The following is a 19,232-nucleotide window of genomic DNA, read 5'->3' on the forward strand; positions in this document are numbered from 1 at the left end:
TTTAGAGGCCCTAAACACTGTCCTTTTCTGTGTTAAATCCCTCCACCAAACTTGCTTCTTTTGGGTTGTGTCACTAATTCTCCACACTGCTCCCGTCTGCTTGTTCCTTGCATGTAATCACATTAAACACAACGACATAATACATCTAGATATGCACTTGCTGGTAAATAGAAGTTGCCTGAATTCACTGCCAATGAGAAAAATGTTTTTCCTTTCCCTGGGGTGGTGCCATTCTTCAGTATCTTCTTCTGACGAACTTAACTTACAAACTCCAGATATAACCAAAAAGATGAACATTTATGCCAGGAGATGGCAGTTTGAGATGTGGGGGTGTGGGGTATTCAGTCGGTGCATCTGCGGTTGCTTGAAGCCCATCCAGGTGCAGACCCTTACGCAAAAGGAGATGGTCCTGGTCTCCTGCGCTGTCCCTCACTGACCGTTTCCTGCCTCCTTTTTTTGTGTTGGCATCAGCGTTCACCCAGCAAGCAATGTGACTTTTCCCCTGTGAGCAGAGACCTGGTCTGGCTCGTCTGTGCCTCAGCCGTGTTGCCGACCATGTGTGCGCTGGGGCCAGCACAAGATGAGTGGCAGGAAGGAGCTGGGGCTGTGCTCCCATGGCTGCTAGCTTGACATGGGGCTGGGATTGCAGCAGGCAGTGATTATCTGGGTAGTCCCGAAGACCCACAGGACTGCTGAAAGCACACCTTCCCTGCAACAGGCACATGTTGCCCCAACATGGCTTTGACCATAAAGCATCGTCCTGGTGCTGCCAGGAAGAGGCATGTAAGGACGTGTGGCTCTGTGTGAAGTGTTAATGGTTGTAGATTTGTGCTGTTTTCAGATGGTTTTCTGGGCTGAAGTTATGTGCGTGGCTCCAAGCTTTATCACAGCGCAGGGAGGGGGAAACACCTCCGTGCACTCCCCCCCCCCCGGCTGTCCAGGATCCCCAGGGGGCTGACTTTTCTGATTTCAAGACTGTGGTTTTTCTCTTACTCTTCAGAGAAAGAGCTGGCCAAGAGCCTGCCCACAGTCGGTAATGTCTTTAGAGAAGCAGAGAAAAAAAGGGGTAAGTAGCAGAAATGCAAAACTCATGTTGTGAAAGCAGCATCTGTCCAGTTTTGTTCACCAAAACATGATTGTGTTTTCTTACACTTAAGAGATGAACCTCTTTATAATTAGTAAAACAAAAAATCAAGTTTTGCTCTTGCAAGTTCCAGGATGAGTTTTTTGTTTTCCCAGTCAAGATTGAGGAGACAGATCAGTAAACACGTCCTTTGTAACATTTTACCTAAGTGATAGCAATTTTAACAAGCCCATGGCTTTATCATTAGTATGCTAGACTTGTGATGGCTTGTGGAGGAGCATTATGACTCGGTGTGCCAAAGCCTGCTTAGGGAGCTTCAACTGTGTCGCCAGAGCAGCCGTTCTGCTCAGAGGTCATGGTGGAACCTGCTACTGGGAGGAGAGTTTTAGAAGGAAGCCAGCCCCCCATCCTTGTTGACAGAGCAGCTTTTATGGGCTATCTGGCATTTGGTGTGCAGTTATTCAGCCCCTAAAGGGCTTGATTCACATTACAAACTTGATGATAAATTCTTAATAAATGGGTAATGAGCCAAATATTGTTCTGAAGATGTTCTTGAGGATACTTTTCAGGTGCATTGCTTATGGATACTGCAGTCTGTAACCATTTTGCAGTCATTGTGCCTACACTTGTACAATAATATTAAATAAATTTTTGTGGATAGGGAAGTAGTGGGCTAGAGAGGGACTAAAGTGTGTAACGTATCAGTCTCTCTATGTGCTGAATCCCCAGTCTTGCCAAAGCAGTTGTTTGATGCTGTAGGTTAATGTCTGTCAGGAGCTGAAAAGACTCTAAACATCCAGGCTTCAGTTGCAGGAGACCAAAGTAAAGGATCAGCATTAATACTAATATATTAATTTTGTTTTGTTTTCTGCTTATGTGAAACCAACTTTTCATTTTAAACATGAGGTTTGGGAACAATGTATGTGGGTCGATCTTTGGCTCAGAAACTTTGTTTTACACTTCAGTCCTTGACAACGGAGAACTTGCAACAGGAAGATAATCAGCCTCAGCAGCGACCCTGTCCACACAAAACGTGTCCTGCCCATACAACACCCACATTTAAAAGGCCAGCCTGTTGAATTAATTGTCTTCCAAGTAGTCTAGGGGCGATAAGATTGTAGTTTTGAAGGTGCTCCACATCTGCTCTGCTGTCTGTATTGAATTTTTTCCTTGTGCTGGTAATGGTGCTGTAGTCAGTTAATACTCCGCTTGAACAAAAGCATTCCATTGACATATAATTTAAACTCATTCTACTCTTCTGGGAATTCTCAAAGGATATTCATTTACAGTCCACAGTCACTGTCCCCAGACTGTAGTGTTTGAACTGGGGCCTTAGACCTTGCAGTCAACAACAGTTTAATAAATCCAGACAGTGGGGACACCCTGTAACCAAACAAGAGGGCCCTGCTCCGTGCAGTGGATATATATATCAGGATGCGTCTCCCTAATATTTTAAACTCCCTGACTCTTCCTAGTGCTAGCTTGATGGGTGACCATAAGCAGGCCCACTCCTGTCGGCCTCCTTCCCCTCCCGGTTTTTGCTCCTTCATCCTTTGAGACTGGTCCATGGGGTTTGCAGATCTGCGAGGCGTGGGGAGCAGAGGGTCTTTCTCCATGGTGGGCCCCAGAGCATGTTCTGGGGGCTTGGCCCGTTGCGGCTGTGCTGCGAGGGGGGGGAGCGGTGCCGGCGTGGGGCCGTGCTGAGCCAGCCAGCCCGCCCGAAGCGGGACATGGGGCCTCGCCAGCGCTGCAGCCCAGCTCCTCTGCCTCCAGCAGCTCCCAGGACCTGGCTAAGTGCAGACCAGAGGGCGAACTCTCTTTCCCTGCTCACGTAGACACGCGCTGGTCTTATCCAGTGCTTTGGGGATGCTACCAGCATCCAGAGAAGTGACTAGGAAGGAGAGGAGGGCTCGGCCATGCCGGTGAATCAGGTACAGGAGGGAACACCCCGGGAGTTGAGGGACATAGCGCTCAAGAGGGACATGGTGCTGAGAGGGCTTCGTGGTGTGGCAGGGACGCTGTGGGGCTGTGCTGCTCCTGGGAGCAGCAGCGGCGGGTCAAGTCCCTGCTACTGGCCTCCATCGTGGTGCTCCGACCGGGAGTACGGGTTGGGATTGGGACGGGAAACGGACCCGCCTGAGAAAGAGCCGAGCCGGAAAGGCTGGCTCTGGGGCCGGCAGCGGGGTTAAGGGCACGGCAGAGGCTGCCGGCGCCGGGAGTTTTGCCAAAGAAACACACACGCGGCGCGAACCCGAGTCACAAAATCTCCGGTTCCTTCCCCTTCCGCTCCGTTCTTCTGTTTAACTTGTGCGTGTGGATGAGGCGACGGGCTGATCGCCTCTGGCGGTCACCGCTCTGCGGTACCGCACCAGGATGTGTCTCCCCAGTACTTTGCCCCCCGCCGCCTCCCTAAAGCGCTGCCCACTAACACTGCAGCCGTGCGGCTCCTGCGCACGGTTTCCGTGGTCATTGCCGCCGGTTGCGTCCCCGCGGTGTGGGACGGGGCCCGGGTTCGAGGTGCCCTGTCCTTGCCGGTGCCTTCGGAAGTGAACGGGAAGGGGACGGGCGCGGGGTCCGGAGAGCGCTGCACACCTCGGGGAGGGTGTGCCGCTTATCCCCTGCCCGCGCTCCCGCGGGGGCCGGCGGCGGCGGCGGCGGCGCCCGGGGCGGGCGCGTGACGGCGGGGCGGGGGCACGCGCGCGGGGGCGGGGCGGGGCGGGGCCGGCGGCGGCGGCGCAGGCGCGACGGGCCGGGGCAGGCGGAAGAGCCGGGGCGCCCCGAGCGCCCGCCGGGCCGGGCCGGGCTTAAAGAGCGGCGGGGCGGCGGCGCGGGTAAGCTACGCACCTTCCTCCCTCCCTCCCTCCCTTCTTCCCTCCCTCTCGCCCTCCCTCCTTCTTAGGCCCCGCGGCGGGGCTCGGGGAGGAGCGGGGCGCCGTGGGGTTCGGTCTTGGATTCTTTTGTTGGTGTTTTGGTTTTTTTTTTTTTTTATCTCGCCGGTTATTTTTTTTTTAAATTATTTTTTGGCGTTTTTATTAATTTTGCTCCGGGACCCCGCCGTCAGGAGCCCAAAGGCGTCTCTCGTGTCCGTGCACACGCGCGGCTGGGAGCGCCGGGGGGCGGGTGGGGGGGCGTGTGTGTGTGTACGCGGCGAGAGCGGCCGGTACCGGCCCTGCCCGCCCTCTCCCGCCGTGCCGCGGCGCGCCGCCCGCTGCCGGCAGCAGCCGGTACACGGTAGCTGCGCTCTGAGCGCCGGGGCTGGGCCCTGCCGGTGCGCTGGGGAGAGGGGCGGCCGACCGACTGTCTGTCGGAGCTCTGTCAGTCCGTCCCCGCGCTGGGCTGGGCGGGCAGCCCGAGGACGGTGTCCCCTCGCTGGATGGAGCCTGGGGCTGCCGGTGATGCGGTGCCCGCCGCGCGGGCTGGCGGAGCGGCGTGAGCCCCCCGTCCGCCGGAGGCGAGCATGTCCAGTGAGCAGCTTAACAGGACAGCGGTGAAGGATGCGCGGTTAAAAGACCTGTTGTTGGACAGAGGTACCCGTTTGTCCGTCTGGCGTGGCCGGGCGGGTTGGGCTGCTGCGAGCTCGGTACCCGCGTTAACCGGAGCGAAGCCCCCTTGGAGCCCAGGGCGCTCGCTGGCAGAGCCCTGGGGCGCAGGGGGGGCTCCCCTGGCCTGGCAGAGCCTGACTGTGGAGGAGGGTTGAGGATGACGGTCCAGACGCTTTCGCTTGTGGGGTTGTTGAGAGGGTTATAAATGATTTTTTTTTATATACTCCTCTGCGAATGTGTCTTCATTCAATATATAGTTCCTTTTTTAGCGTGTGTTTGCTATGAAAAATATTCTCTTGGGGAAAAAAGTGTTATCAGTATTACTGTTTCTTGCACGTGAAGAAACAGGTATGTGTGAGTGTGGTAGGGAGACTTAGGGAATTAAAATCGTTACCACTCTCTTCCCAAAGCTTCCACCCCCCCCCCCCCCCCCCCCCCCCCAGTCCCTTTCCCAGTTAACTTAGAGGAAGAGTGGGCAGGAGGAGATGCCCGCCTGGCAGGTGGCAGCCTGTCACACCCGGGGCAGGAGGCGACGTGGGGGCCGGAGTCACCCGGTGCCCATCGGTAGCTGCCAGAAAAGTGTCCCCATTTCCTTGAGCGGCGCCGGTAAAGAGAGGTGGCTGCTGCTGCTCTTCTCTCTTTGCTTTTTCCTGTTAATAATCTAATGAGTAGCAGGGTAGGCTGTCAAGAGGAGGAAGAGATTAAAAATTGCCTTCCTCTTTCCCTTCCCTCCACTTCCCAGTGAGGAAATCTTCTTGAACATCAGGTGTTTTGTGCATTTTAGTGCTTGTGATGTAAAGCTGGACTTGGAAAATCCTGTGTGCTCACACCTTGTGCTGTGGCTTTGATTTCCTTTACTGTATGGTTGTATGACCATGTTTTAGTCAAACATTTCCAAATTATTTCCTCCCCCCCAAGGTAAATGCTCACAGGCCCAGTAATTTATTTCTAAAGGAGAGGTTCCATCCCCTGCCACTGAAATGCTGGGGCCTTGATAAATTTAGAAGACTCTGCCCTTGGCAGATAGAGAAGTAACATGTCATTCCAGTGATCTTTGCATTCTAGGAAAGCCTAAATCAACATTGCTTGTTTTGCATGTTGCCCTTTAGCAACAGTCTCTCAATTTCCAGTCTAAAGTATTACAGGGACCCAAAAAAAAATCTTTTGGGTAAAGAAACCTTTTAGTCCTCAGGAGCTGCAGAATGTGAATTGCAGCACTTGTCAACTGTTTCAAGTCTGTATACTGTGCTTCTGAGCCAAGAAAAACTGACTTTTTTCTTAAATGCGGTTTTGATGGGTTTGTTTTTTAATTAGTTCTATGCTTCCTGCTTTTTGTTCTTTTGGTGCTGACATTGTTAGCTTTCAATGACTTGAGGAAAAAAACCTAAGAGGTTGCTGCACTGCATATGGGATTGACAGCAAAAGCAGAGCAAAGCACTGACTAATCAAATTTTTTCATGGTCTTAATGATGAGTGGATGGTACTTAACAGCAAAGAGAAATTAAATGATAGATGTATTGCTGCCCTTTACTCTCTCTTTAGCCTCAAATAGATTTAATTACTCCTACTGAGATGGTCACAGAACCTCAGCACTTAGATGGTGGTATGCCTGTGCCCACTGAAAACTTGTGACAAGCAGCTGGACCTCAGCACCAGCCTCCACTGGACTTAGAGCTCTTGTAGTCTGAAATTTTGTTTGCAAGAGATCTTAGAATAGCGAACAAGCCTTGGGTTTTCTTTAGTTCCACCACAGGTTTTAGATTTTTATGTGTGAACAGCATTTTTCTAGCTCAGCTTCATAGTCGAGCTGTGTTTGCGTAAGCGTACTGCTGTTACACAGAAGGCTGAGGATGGCTACAAATGGAAGAGATAAGAGAGAGGGGAAAACAGCTTCTCTGTTTGCTTTGTCCTTTTGTTTTTATGTTTTGTTATCTATCTTTCCTCACTGGCTTTTTAAATGGAAATTTAATATCGGTTCCCCAAAATTCATGTTTTGGTGCCCAGAAGTAGTGCCATTTTTGGAAAGTATTGAAACTGAGCAACTCGCACTGCTGCTTTGCTTTTTCTACCAGCCTAGCAACCAAAGACCTCCTCCCGTGAACTGGAGTTGTCTTTCAAGATGAGAGCATCCCCTGTGAGCAATGCAGTTTCCATAGAAATATCAGCAACTGTGTAACTCCAAAGGGCAATTTCTCCCCTTAGGTTGCTCATCCTTGCTGCTCCAGTATAGCCAAAAGGGTGCAAGAGTGACTCATTTCTAAATATACTTAATATTTGTGGTATAGGCAGGACTTCAGATAAGATGATGGGGCTCTGATGGAGTTCATTGTAATTGTATCTCTTTGCAACAGCCAAGGCCCCGGTTTCATTTTTAACCATAGTGGAACATATCTTGTTTTAGAGTGCCAGATCTCTTTTTAGATTTTTTACCTGAATGGGAATGTCCTAGAAAAGTTAATTTTACTCTAGTTGGAGAGAAGTAATTGAAAAAGACATCGTGTGTAGATTCAGTAGGAAAAAAGTTTGTTTTCCACTTGTTTTAGGTAGCTTTCATGTGATTTTGCTGATTTAAAAAAAAAAAAAAAAGATAGCTTACTAGATAGTGTCCAGATTCCTCTCTCCATGGTCTCTGCTTTGAAGCCTGTGGAGCCCTCTGGACTCTATTAGCATTGCAGATGGCTATTAAAATAGGGTGGGTTTTGGGGGTGGTGGTGGTGTGTGTAGTGGTTTTTTCCCCCAGTGAAATTACTGTTCTATCTAAAAGACTTGTCTGTGGTGTTTATGGTGAAGAACTTATTACCTGTGAAGGCTGCAGAAAAGGATCACGAAAAAGTTTTAGCTTTGACCTGCAGCCAGGTGAATATACCATTTGATTACCAATGCCAAAAAATGAGTAATTTCCCTACTTTTGGAATGCATTTTTCTTTGCAAGACTTTGTGAAATGGACAGCAGTGAGCATCTTGCTCCAGATCGATCTTGAAATGCTGAGGAGTTTTCAGGTTATTGCTTTGATGGGTAACATTCTGTGTGTGATTGACATATTTTCCTCTCTGTTTTTTTCTTTGTTTTAGCTGAACTGGAGTTTGTTCAAATCATCATTATAATTGTGGTTATAACTGTTATGGTGGTAGTGATCATCTGCTTGTTGAACCATTACAAACTCTCGACACGCTCCTTTATCAACCGACAGAGCCAAAGCAGAAGACAGGAGGAAACTTTGCAGACGGTGAGTATGAGCCCCTTGCACCACATTCCTTCTCCTTGTGCCATACGGGTCTGCAGCAAAGCCTCCTGAGGAGTACAGACAACTGCTGGAAAATCTTCTGATGTTACTTCTAGTCCTATAGTTAGTTCTTTTGCTGAGGTTGTATTTGTCAGTGGACAAAAAATGGAATATAAATTTGTTATACCACCTTTGATTATTTTTAGACCTTGCTGTGTTTCATGTAGCGTATTTAATTTTGCGTTTGGAGGTTCAGATGTGACATCCTGTTTGCTGCTATAACTGAAGGAGAGTGGAGAGGAAATGAATGGAGATCACTGGATACTAAGATCTGAAATACATGGTGTTGTGACTTTCCATATATTTACTAACATCCTGGGGCTTTATCAGTGTTAGTGTTTTGTGAAGCTGCAATAACTGCTTGCTGTATCCAAAACACTGGTCTAGTAACGGCCAAGGAAAATAGTGTTTGTTTCACTGAAACAGCAAGAAAGTATTAGGAAAATGATGCTTCCAAGGACCCAGAGTGGTTAAGATGTGTTGTTACAGAGCTAAAGGCTTAAGACCAAATCTCAGTCAAGACTTTCAAAGGCTGTCCCTAGTCAACCTATCAGTAAATGGGCGCTTAACTTGCCTTGTGAGCCAGGAGTTTGAGTGAGATGCACTGCTCCCTTGTGAGGGTTAACTGCAGGGTGTCCCTGACCTTGAGATATACCCCTCAAGCTGGCAGTGCCAGCAGTGTCCTGTGATGTTGCAGGGAGGTCCTTTTTCTGATGTGTCTTTGGATGTCCTCGAAGTGGTGCCCTTGGCCTCTTTGACTGTGATGGCCAAGTGACCGCTGGTTGATGCATTAAATTCCTGGCAACCACATTGGATTCACAGCTTCATTTCATTTCACTGTCAAAAAAACTGTCCGATTGTAACTGGAAGGTGCGGTACTGTGATGGCTTATACCAGTTGTAAAGTTCACAGTCTCTCCTTTCTTTCCATCCTTGGTCCTGTGTTTGCTCCTTAGGGAGCTACCAAGGTGGTGGTGAGACCTCAGGGAGCTGATCTGGCTGAACATTAATTACTTCTTTTTTCACAGTTATATTTCAGCCAGATGAGTGAGCAAAGTGCCCGGGCAGGGGAGGGAGCAGTGGTAGAAGAGGAGGCAGGGATGCAGCAGTCCAGCCTGACAGTCCTGGCAATTGGCAGCTCCCTGCTGAAAGCCAGCTGTAAAATGTGATGAGTGCAGGGTCTCCAAAGCTCTCGCTTAGCACATCACCTGCACCCCTTTGCTGGGGTGAACAGCTCTTACCCTGGTGGCTGTGTGGAGAGGAAAGGAGCTGTCTCCTCAAGAGGAAGTCACCTCATTCCCTAACATTTTAAGAGTGCAGGAATATTTAGATTTAATTTGGTTACAGACAAAACTGGAACTTGTCAAGCCTTAACCTTATGGACTTCAGGGCTGGAAAAATTGGCTAGATTAATTTGAGTGTTGCTTTGAAATGGATGCCGTAATTAAAGAACCACAGTTTTGCCTGAAAAATGTTAGCTATAATTGCTACAAGTACCTAAAATTAAATAGTTTGAGATAAAGGAAATGCATTTTCATCTTCACAAATCTTTTAAAACTGCTGTAAGCTGTCAAATGTGTGAAGTAACCCATTATTTCCTTTGTATGGTTCGTTAGTATTGTCTGTTACCAGAGTGGATGGTGCCTTTTCTCTTGGAAACAAGGGAGGAAACATCACCTTTTTGTGAAGAATAACACACAATTTGGCAGTGGGGACTTGGGAGCCACTTTAGTATCCAGAACTGCTCTTAAATCATATTTAAACCACTGACTCAGTTTCAGTTTGATGGCACCCTTGCAAGTAATGATAATCACAGCCAATTGAGCACTTCACGGGAATTGATGGTTGGTTGGCAAAAATTGGTTACTAATTCTTCTGAAAAATCTCTGGTGTAGATTTGTCATCACTTACTCATCTGGATTTCTGATAAGCTGAAGCTGTTCTTAAAAGGAGGTCATACTTGTGGGGAATGAGGCTTTGGAGGTCTCTGAGGTCAGATGTCAGATATGTTTGAATTTTCTTTTGTCTTGGGCGTTAGAAGGAAATTCCGATGGAAACTGGTTGTGCACTGCTTGCGGTGCAAACCTAAAAGCAGTGTGTGGTGCACAAGGGTTGGGAAACTAAAGCACTTGCTCTGTGGTGTGAAACAGGAAATGACCAGTCTGTTCTCATTGTCCATGGCAGAGTGAGTTGCACAGTGTAAATAGATAGCATGAGCAGTAAGATTCAGGTTAGATTATACACTTTTAAAATACAATTTTTTTAAAATCAGAAAGGCCTTGTTCTGTGTAAATGCTATTGATAAGTGGTTTCTCTTCCAAGGGATTGTTTTTTTTTAATGGTATATAAACTCTGAGAACAGTTTTAAATGTTTATTAACTCCTAATGTGTGAAGAAAATATCATTCCGACTCAGGCCTTCTGTTGACGGAGAAATAGTGAATGGAAATAGAGGAAGTTCAGCCGTATATCTTAAAAGAAAATGGCAAAGCAAATTAATTGACTGTTGACTAGTGAACTATAAAGTGAACCCCCCTTCACATAACTCAGGTAGCAGAGTTGTATCAGGATGCAGAAACATGCCTTTCCTATTCATATGGGCCTTTTTTTGTCCTTCTGTTACCCTCAATTTTCCTTTTCTTCAAGCTTGTCTTATTTCTAGATAATCATGCCTTCCAACAGCTGAGCTGTGGCTGAGTTGCACAGATTTCTGGCCCTGTAAAGACCAACTATCAAACGGATGATCTCTTATGCTTTCTAGGAGAACCAGAGTAATAGAAATGAACAGATAAATTATCTACTGCCTTTACTGCCAACCTCATATCTGTAAAATGCATGGGGTCAAGCCTCCAAAATAATGAAATAAAAGGTATTTGTGGGTTTCTTTGTCTGGCTGAACTTAATGGTTTTTTTTTAAAAAAAGGCCTGGAAATTTTAAATTGTCATTGTCTCTCAAGTTCAGAAATTAGAGTATTAAAAAGATGAAAGATCACTGGAACAACAAATGTTAGTGACACTCAAAGGGCAGAAAAGAGACTGATCCCGGGGAAAAAAAAAGTTTCTCTGACAAGTACATGCAGAAAAGTACTTGTTTCTGTTCTGTAAATGATTTTTTTTGTTGTTGTTGTCTGCCTTTTCCTTTTCATCATGTCTGAAGTCTCATCTTTCCAATCTTTCCCCTGGTTTTTGTTTTATTCCACTGGTTAGTGTGCTGAGGTGTTAAACAGATGACAGGAGCAGGACAGCCTTTGAGTGCTCAGGAGTCCGGGGTGCTTCTGCAGCAGTGCTGCCAAGGGTGTTGCCTCCCTTCCCATGGCAGGCCCTGGCGTCTCCTGGTGTGGATATTAAAACATTCAAAGCCCGTTTAACATTAGCAGAAATACGAGGTTTTTTTGGGTCATAACATGAGAGGTGGAACAATGCTGAGTGATAGCAGTGTTGGTAAGAGCGGCACAGTACTGAGTGGTGTCTGTGTCACACTGGATGTATCGACACTGCATATTTCCCCCTAGTGACTGATCCATCAGCAGTGTTTGGCTTCACAGCTGGGAGCCATCCAAGGTTTGCAGAGCACCTGAGAAGGGTGCGAAGGCTGTAGCGTATGGAGCATACCAGGAGCATCCCCAGGGCTGCCTTCACTCAAGACGACACAACCTCTCCCGTGGAGTGGCTGATGCTACCAGCAGTGCTGGGGACTTTGAGGGCAGAGCAATGTGGCAGCCTTGGAAAGGCACATCTGTGCACAGGGTGTGTGTGTGTGATGTCCCAGGGAAGGTGTGTGTTGCTAGCGGTGCCTTGGGAGGACTGACATTGTACTGGGAGAGCAGCATTGTTGGTAACCAAAACCATCCTGTTGGAATGTAGGGAGCTGCAGCTGCTGCAGCACTCTGCTGTTTGATGGGATAAAACCAAGATAAATCTTGCTTTCTGATGATTAACTCTTAGTGTCATCACCAGTGATTTCCAGGGGGACGTTAAGAGAAAAGAGATTAACTAAGTGACTTTGACTTACAGGGAGGTACTTAACGAGGTTCTGATGTTCCTAAATTGATTCCTTCTCCCCATCCTGGTGGCTTCTGTCTTTGTGGGGTTTTTTTTTCCTCTTGTAAGTGGATGTTGAGGGAGTACTGAACACTTGAACTGCCCCAGGCCCACTCCTGGCAACAAAGTGCTTGCATCCATCACATAAGATGCTCACCCTGACCAGCCCCTGCCTCCCAGCACTGAGGGCAGCGTCGCTGCTAGGGCTAGTCAGCTTGCATTAGGACCTGCATTGATAACGCCCATCTTGAATGCTAAGCTCTAGGAGCACAGCTGTAAAAATACTGCCCTCCTCCTTGGAACAGCTATTTCAGAATAAAAGGGGAACATCAGGAGGGTGACAGAAAATACTCAATAATATTGACAACTCCAGGGATTTGTCAGTGATTTCAAATGTTAGTCTTGCCTCTTTGCCATTTAAATTATTCCCTACCGGTGTTAGCATTATTCCTTCTGTTCCCTGCTGGCATCCCTGGCCCACTGATTCTCATTTTCTTACTGACATGCGCGAAAGAAGGAAAATCTCTCACTAGGAACAAGAACCCACTCTCTACCCGGGAGAGGGTGTGAGTGCTGTAGACCACCCTGCTTTGCCAAACCTTTTCCTTTACACCAGGCATCAGTTGTCAGGAGCTGGACGAGCGCTGTGTTCTCCTGCCGTCTGCGTTAGGGGCATGGGCTTGCCTCTCTTTGGGGAGTGCTGCCAGGAGGGACAGCGTGCACTGGCTCCTGCTCTTTGAAGTCTACCACAATAAAGTCAGAACATCTTTAATAAGAGCAGGATTGTCTAGGAAACCTGCAGGTAGGACTAGAAGTGAGGAATGCTGGCTTTGGGTGGCTCCTGACTCAGTGTGTCACCTTGGGCAACTTGCTTCATCTCCAAATAAAGGAGGAAGGCTAATGGTACTTATTTCCTTCACTTGGATGAAATGAGGATTACTTAAAGTGGTAAAGTGCTGTGAAGTTGAGGAAATAAAAGTTTTAAAGCATTAAGTAACAGAAATAATTGCTGTAAGTGTAGGGAGGCGGACTACATGTGAGAGGTTTGGCGCTGTCCGTAATTACCTCTTTCTAGTACTTCTCCTTGGTACTGCGCACTGCTCTGCCAGATGCTGTAACCTTTCCTGCCCTTGGGGAAACACAGCTTTTAAAGGAAAGAGCAATCCTCCTGCAATATTTGTCATTCTGTTGGAGGCAACGCAATAGTTTGCTTTGCTTGTGTTCGGCAGGGAAAATGTTGCAATCTTCAGAGCTGTGATGGTCTGTATCGCTCAGGAAGAGGCAGGGAGGAACGAGCCCCTGTGCCTTCCCGGGGCATTTTGAGCAAGCCACTGCTTTAATGTGGCGTAATGTATCACTGCCACCTAGGGCCAAAATCAGAAACTACACTGCTACCTGAAACACTTCATTTGCAGAAAAGCTGTGTGTGTTCGTGTGTATATATATATGCATATTTAAAAAAAAAAGTTTAATCGAGGGGAAAAAAGGGACCTTATTAATACCTGTAATACATTTCAGAAAATGAAAAACTGACTTTTGTTTCCCAGGAAATAAAATTTCAGGCAGAGCTCTAATTCTCAGAAGCTAGAAAGCAGAGGAAAAACTGAAAATCTCCTTAAGAGTCAGTTAAAAAGCAAAGTTTGGATTATATGGGATCGTTGTGGTTTAAACCTAGCTAGCAACTAAGTGCCACACAGCCACTTATTCCCAGAGGGATGGGGAAGAGAATTAGATGGGTAAAAGTAAGAAGACTCATGAGCTGATATAAAGACAGCTTAATAGGTAAAGCAAAAGCTGCATGCACAGTCAAAGCAAAGCAAAACAAGGAATTCATTCACCACCTCCCATCAGCAGGCAGGTGTTCAGCCATCTCCAGGAAAGCAGGGCTCCATCTCATGTAACGGTTATTTGGGAAGAAGCACTATAACCCTGAATGTTCCCTCCTCCCTCCTTCTTCCCCCAGCTTTATATGTTGAGCATGGTGTCATATGTTCTGGGATACCCCTTTGGTCAGTTGGGGTCAGCTGTCCTGGCTGTGTCCCCTCCCAACTTCTTGTGCACCCCCAGCCTGCTCGTGGGTGGGGTGAGGAGCAGAAAAGACCTGGACATTGCATAAGCACTGCTCAGCAGTAGAAAACATTACAGTATTAGCAACGCTCTTCCCAGCACAAATTCGAAACATAGTCCTGTACTAGCTACTATGAAGAATAATAACTATCCCAGCAAAAAACAGAATGGGGATGCTTTTGTTTCACTACAGTTTGAGGAATTCTTCTTGCTGAGCATAAATTTTTTTTTACCTACAATTCATCTGGAATTAAAATTCTTCTGTTAAATTTCTTTCCTGCTGCCTGTCAATGTGCTGATGCTCAGCTGAGGTAGTTGGATGACATTGTGTGGTCCAGGAAGTACAGTGTTTAAAAATGGCCTGAAAAAATCATCTTCCTAAACTGTTTAATTCTAGAGGCTATAAACCTTTCTAAAATGCAAATTATCTTGGGTTTATCCAGTCTCCTAAGTTCTAAATATTGAGTTAAATAATCATTACCATAAAATAAGTAATCACCCAGCTGAATTTATTAAATGGTGCTGTTATTTCAAAACCTAATTGCAAAATGAATTTCTGTAAATTATCATGAGACCCAGGAATGGCAAAAGTCAGCAAAAGATGTAGCTGGATTTTTGTTGCCTTGGTGTTATTTGTAGGAGCTGGGATTTACCATGGAGACCATCTTTTTTCATTCAAAAACCTAGCAATGTTTAAAATGAATACAGCATAGGAAAGAAATACATAAGCTTTCCTTTCCAGTTACTTTCACATACTGAAGCTTACACCTGAAGACCTTTAGTCTCTTTTAAGGAGTGAGTTGAAGTGACTAGCTATTGGGAACCTATAAGAAGCAGGTAGATTTTATATATTGCCCACAGAAAAAGAATGGGTTAGTTGTGTTTGCTCAAGTTTAGGCTTGCTTGCACATACCTGAGAACTACTTGTACAAATCCCCAGGCATTTTGTGCAAGGGGCCATCGAGCAGGACTGCCAGCGCTGGATCTGCTAGCTGGGAAGTGCCTCTCGGCGTGATGCCAGGCGGTGCGGTGCTGGAGCTGCGAGCTTGTGCCAGGCCTGGCGGCTGGTTAGCTGTCCTGCTGAGCTGCATTGCCTGTGCCCAATCTCATCTTGCTTGCAGGATGAGAAGTCATGGAGTGAGAAGTTGTTGAAAGCAGGTTGTTTTTATTGTTAGGCCAATCTACCTTGGGTTTTTGAATAATAAAGAGAGAAACAATATGAAGGAATATGAATACGAGTCCTGACAGTTTTTACCTGATTTTCACTGATCACAGGGAAACATATCAGCTGTCAAATGGAGGTCTGTAAGTAGAGGGACAAGGAGAGAGCAAGAAGTAGCATTTTCCTTCAGTGCAAGTCACCCCAGATTGTTCATGGCAGTCCCAGCACGTTGTTTCTTACATCTGTGTCTTGGGGTAAAAAAAGTCCTGTGGATATCTTCTTCTGCAGCACTGAGGTTTTTCCTTTCTTCTCTCGACCTGCTGCCATCCCCCCAAGAACAGGGGGGTAGGTGGACACCAACCCTTGGGTTAGGTTGTATCTACCCAGTGCAGGGGAGGGAGCATTTCCCCGATATGAAGGCTTGAGATAGGTAGATAGTAAGTCTGCTGTGGTAGATGCAGCAATTTCAGGAAGGCAGAATGACTGAGAAGACCAAAATTGGGAAGGTGGGGCAGGCACCTGTTCAGTTACAGTTCTCTCTTTTTTTTTTTTTTTTTTTTCCAGAGAGATCCCACCCTCTGTAGAGGAGATAGGGTTTATCTATAGAAGGTTAAGTGCAGAAACCCCCTATATAGCATTGCAGGGCAAGATTCAGCAAAGCACTTCAGTGTGTTAAATTTTTATTAATTTCCAAACTTTTACGCTTGGGATGTTAGCAGAAAGGCATGTCTGAATAAGCGATTGTGGACAGACCTAAGCAGAGTCTGTCTTTGCTCTGAGCTGGCAGTTCCCAAGCCAGCCCTGAAGCAAGAGCTGACAGCTTAGTGAGCTACTGAGTCTGGCTCAGAGACACCTAATGAAATACATGCTATGTAAAAATTATCCTTTTACATGTCTAGTATCTACTACGTGATATTAAGCATAAATTATTTTCCTGTTCTGTTGTATCCCTCAAATACTTATGAATGGCTCCGTGGGATTTATATTTATAGTTAATCATTGACATGTTATCCATGTCTCTCTTTCTCTCTCTTTCTTTTTCTTCTCTCTGTACTCTGCTTCCCATGTTGTCACAGTGCTTTCTTAAACTTTAGGAAGTCCCTCTACATGTTTGCATTTGTCGCTGCAGGTTACTGTACAGTAAGTTCATGTCCTAGAAGGATTCAAGGATTCCTCTATAGCTGAGTGCAGGAAATTCAGTTGTTTGTCAGCTCCTTGGCTCTCTTGCTGCCCATTTTAAGCTTTGTTCATGCACTAAGTAAGACTGTAGTGCCTTTTCCTATCTGGGGCTAGTTAGTCTGGGCTTATTCTACTGGTGATGAGAGAATCTTGTACTGTGGCCCTGGACTGACCACGTATGCATGGTGAGGTTGGTCTGCACATGGTGTGTGAGCCTGGTGTTTTCCAGGTGTGGGCACGCTGAGCACGTGCTACCCAGGCATATGCTTGGGGAGTTCCTCTGGTTCCTGGGATATAGATCTTATTGGGGATTGGCTGCTGCTCTCACCAGAGGAAACCTTCTTAGGGAAGGGAGTAGCTACAGGTGGGCTGTAGGACACATTGTCACAGAGCCTGTGTTGTTACACGTCCTTGCATCCTAGGGATTTCACAACCTTGTAGTTCAACCGTGTCCCAGGCTGTCTACCTCCTCGAGTAGATACCTCAGAGTGGGGAGTGCCTTGGTCTCGTTGTCTTGGTCTGGCTCTCCCAGCATCCTGGTTGCACTATGTGGGGTCCCTGTAGCAGCTACAGTGTCTCCAGGCAGAGACTTTTACTGTACTGGGATTCAGGCATGAGCAGTAGAAGTAATGGGCAACTCCGCTCTTCCAGCAAGTTGTTTCTGTTTGACGTTGCTGGTGCCAGGTCTGTGTGCCTTGGCTCAGCATGCAGGTCCTGCTCCATCTTGGCACAAAGAGTGCTTCTCTGTATACTGTACCATCTTCCTCGGCTCTTCTTACTCTCCTGCCTGAGGGGAGATGGGCCCTAGGATGGGAATTACTTTTTCCACTTCCACATAGGAAAATCTCTTCTATAAGGCAGTTTTAAGTAATATGAGTGGTGGTGGCAGCTTGAATTTCTTACTGTATTGGGTCAGTGCTTTTGCCTTTTTTCCTCTCCTAAGCCTGAACATATTAAAGGTGGGACCGAGACAGTTAGGCTAAGCGTAAAGCTACGCACTATAGTATTTTTCAAACGATGACTCAGGAATCTGCTGTTGGGCTGTGTATGGCCTGTAGTTCATGGGCAATTAATTGAGTGCTTTAGCTGTGACTAGTATGTTTTACTTAACAATTGCAACAGATTTGGAGCCTGCTGGGTCAGCTGCTGATATCCTGATTGTCTTTAATTATCCAAATACACCCTCAGATATTTCAAAATGAGGGCATCTGGGCAATGGAGGGGTGGAAAGGAAGGTGGATACAAGTATGTATATACGTATATGCATGCAGTTGCAATTTCTTCTGTTGACCAAACCTTATAGTCACTCAAATACATGAATCTACTTAAGGTTTGTCATATCAGGCCTATGCAAATAGGAGTACTTGCAAAGGGAAGTTGTAAATAATTGCAGTTGTCAGCCTCCCTCCATCTCTGCTCTCCAAAGCTACAGAGGAGAAGTGTTTGACCAGCTTTGTTATTCAAAGCATTTCCATTAAGAGCTGGATCCTGTGGGAGATTCCTTTTAGAGCAGCTTTCCTCTGTGGTGGACTCTCCTGACAAGATCACAGACGGCTTTTGGTCTCTGAGTGTCATGATGAACATCTAGTTAGGTCTATTTTTACATCTGAAATATGTTGAAAGATGCTATGGTGAGAAGTAGTAGTACAGTAAGATTTGAAAGTAGTCTATACAGGGTAATGCTTTTGGGGACAGTATGCATTTTCCTTCCTGTTCCTGAAATTTCTTATGTCTATAAAATACTAAAACTTGAATTAGCACCAAGAAAATAGTCATGACCATACAATGTCTTGATTTTCTCTTTTTGCATCAAGATTGCAATTCTGTGCTTTATAGCTGCTGTGTCCTTTTCAGCTTCTAAATTTTCTAGTAAAATGAATCCATTGGAGTAGTTACTGCTAAACAATTAATTGAGAAGAAAAATAAAGATACACCTTAAGCTGTTTTCCCTTATTGACATACTGTTCTTCACCTTTTTATTCTGCTGTAAGTGCAGGGCCAGTGTCAGAACAGCCTTTCGAGGCGTGAGAAAGAAAATACTTTGGCTTGAGAAGGTGGTCAGGGAAGTGGTTGAAGAGGGGAGCTGGTGGCTGGAATCTCAGCTGCTTAATTACTGGTTTTGGTAGGAACTGGGCAACTGACAGTTTTGACCAGTATATACCTGGGTTTAGAGTGACTGACACTTTACTGAGATTACAGACACCAGGTTTTGTTGCAAACTGTTGGCTCTGGTATACAGCTGGGATCCTGGCTGGCAGGTGAGCTTCATCAGACCTGCTGAGCTTGCTGATGTGGCCTTGTCACAGGTTGGGAGGTGACAGGTACCCACTCAGCATGCAAGTGCTGAAGTGTCTCGTCATCTCTGCATGTTGCCATGTGTTTGTAGCTGCAATCAGCTTGCCACATCCTTACAACCTGTGAGGCTGGGTGCTGTGGATGGCGTCTCAGCACTTGTAAAATGGAGCAAGCTTGACTTGCTTGGGTGTAGAGCTGCTGTTTGCTCTAGTTTTGGAAAGAAAGGGATGGAATGTTGCTTGTTGATCACCACTCTGTAGGTGGAGACAGCCAGTCCTTAGAAGCTTACTGCTTGTCAGAGTTGTGGTATTGAGGCAGGATGGTGATGTGATCTATTAATTTTACATCTTTTGTTGTTTTCTTCTACATTCCAGGAGGGGTGCTTGTGGCCTTCAGAAAGCTCGGTTTCACGCCAGGGTGCTTCAGAGGTACAGAAAGATTTCTTACTATCTTCACCAGCATACTTTCCTCTTTCCTGTAATGTGTATTTGGGTCTTTCAAAAATATGCATCTATTCAGTAAATAAAGCTTTTTTAGTGTAGACCAAGAGCCAAGTTCTTTTGGATATCTGAGCCTGGCT

General features: G+C 46.4%; 1 protein-coding gene across 5 annotated transcripts in view; it reads left to right on the forward strand.

Moving 5' to 3' along the window:
* The window catches only part of LDLRAD4 (low density lipoprotein receptor class A domain containing 4), a 295,378-nt gene that overhangs the window by 264,788 nt on the left and 11,358 nt on the right, over positions 1 to 19,232 (forward strand). For 2 of the 5 annotated variants that reach the window (XM_074899280.1, XM_074899281.1), the window contains 2 exons: positions 7,699 to 7,853; positions 19,027 to 19,080. In XM_074899280.1, coding sequence (XP_074755381.1) covers positions 7,699 to 7,853; positions 19,027 to 19,080 — 209 coding nt within the window. Of the gene's footprint in view, positions 1 to 3,816; positions 3,916 to 4,008; positions 4,612 to 7,698; positions 7,854 to 19,026; positions 19,081 to 19,232 lie in introns of those variants that run through there. The other 3 variants (XM_074899284.1, XM_074899282.1, XM_074899283.1) reach the window with 3 other exon arrangements.

The sequence above is a fragment of the Athene noctua genome, chromosome 2, assembly GCF_965140245.1.
Source record: "Athene noctua chromosome 2, bAthNoc1.hap1.1, whole genome shotgun sequence".
Taxonomy (NCBI): domain Eukaryota; kingdom Metazoa; phylum Chordata; class Aves; order Strigiformes; family Strigidae; genus Athene; species Athene noctua.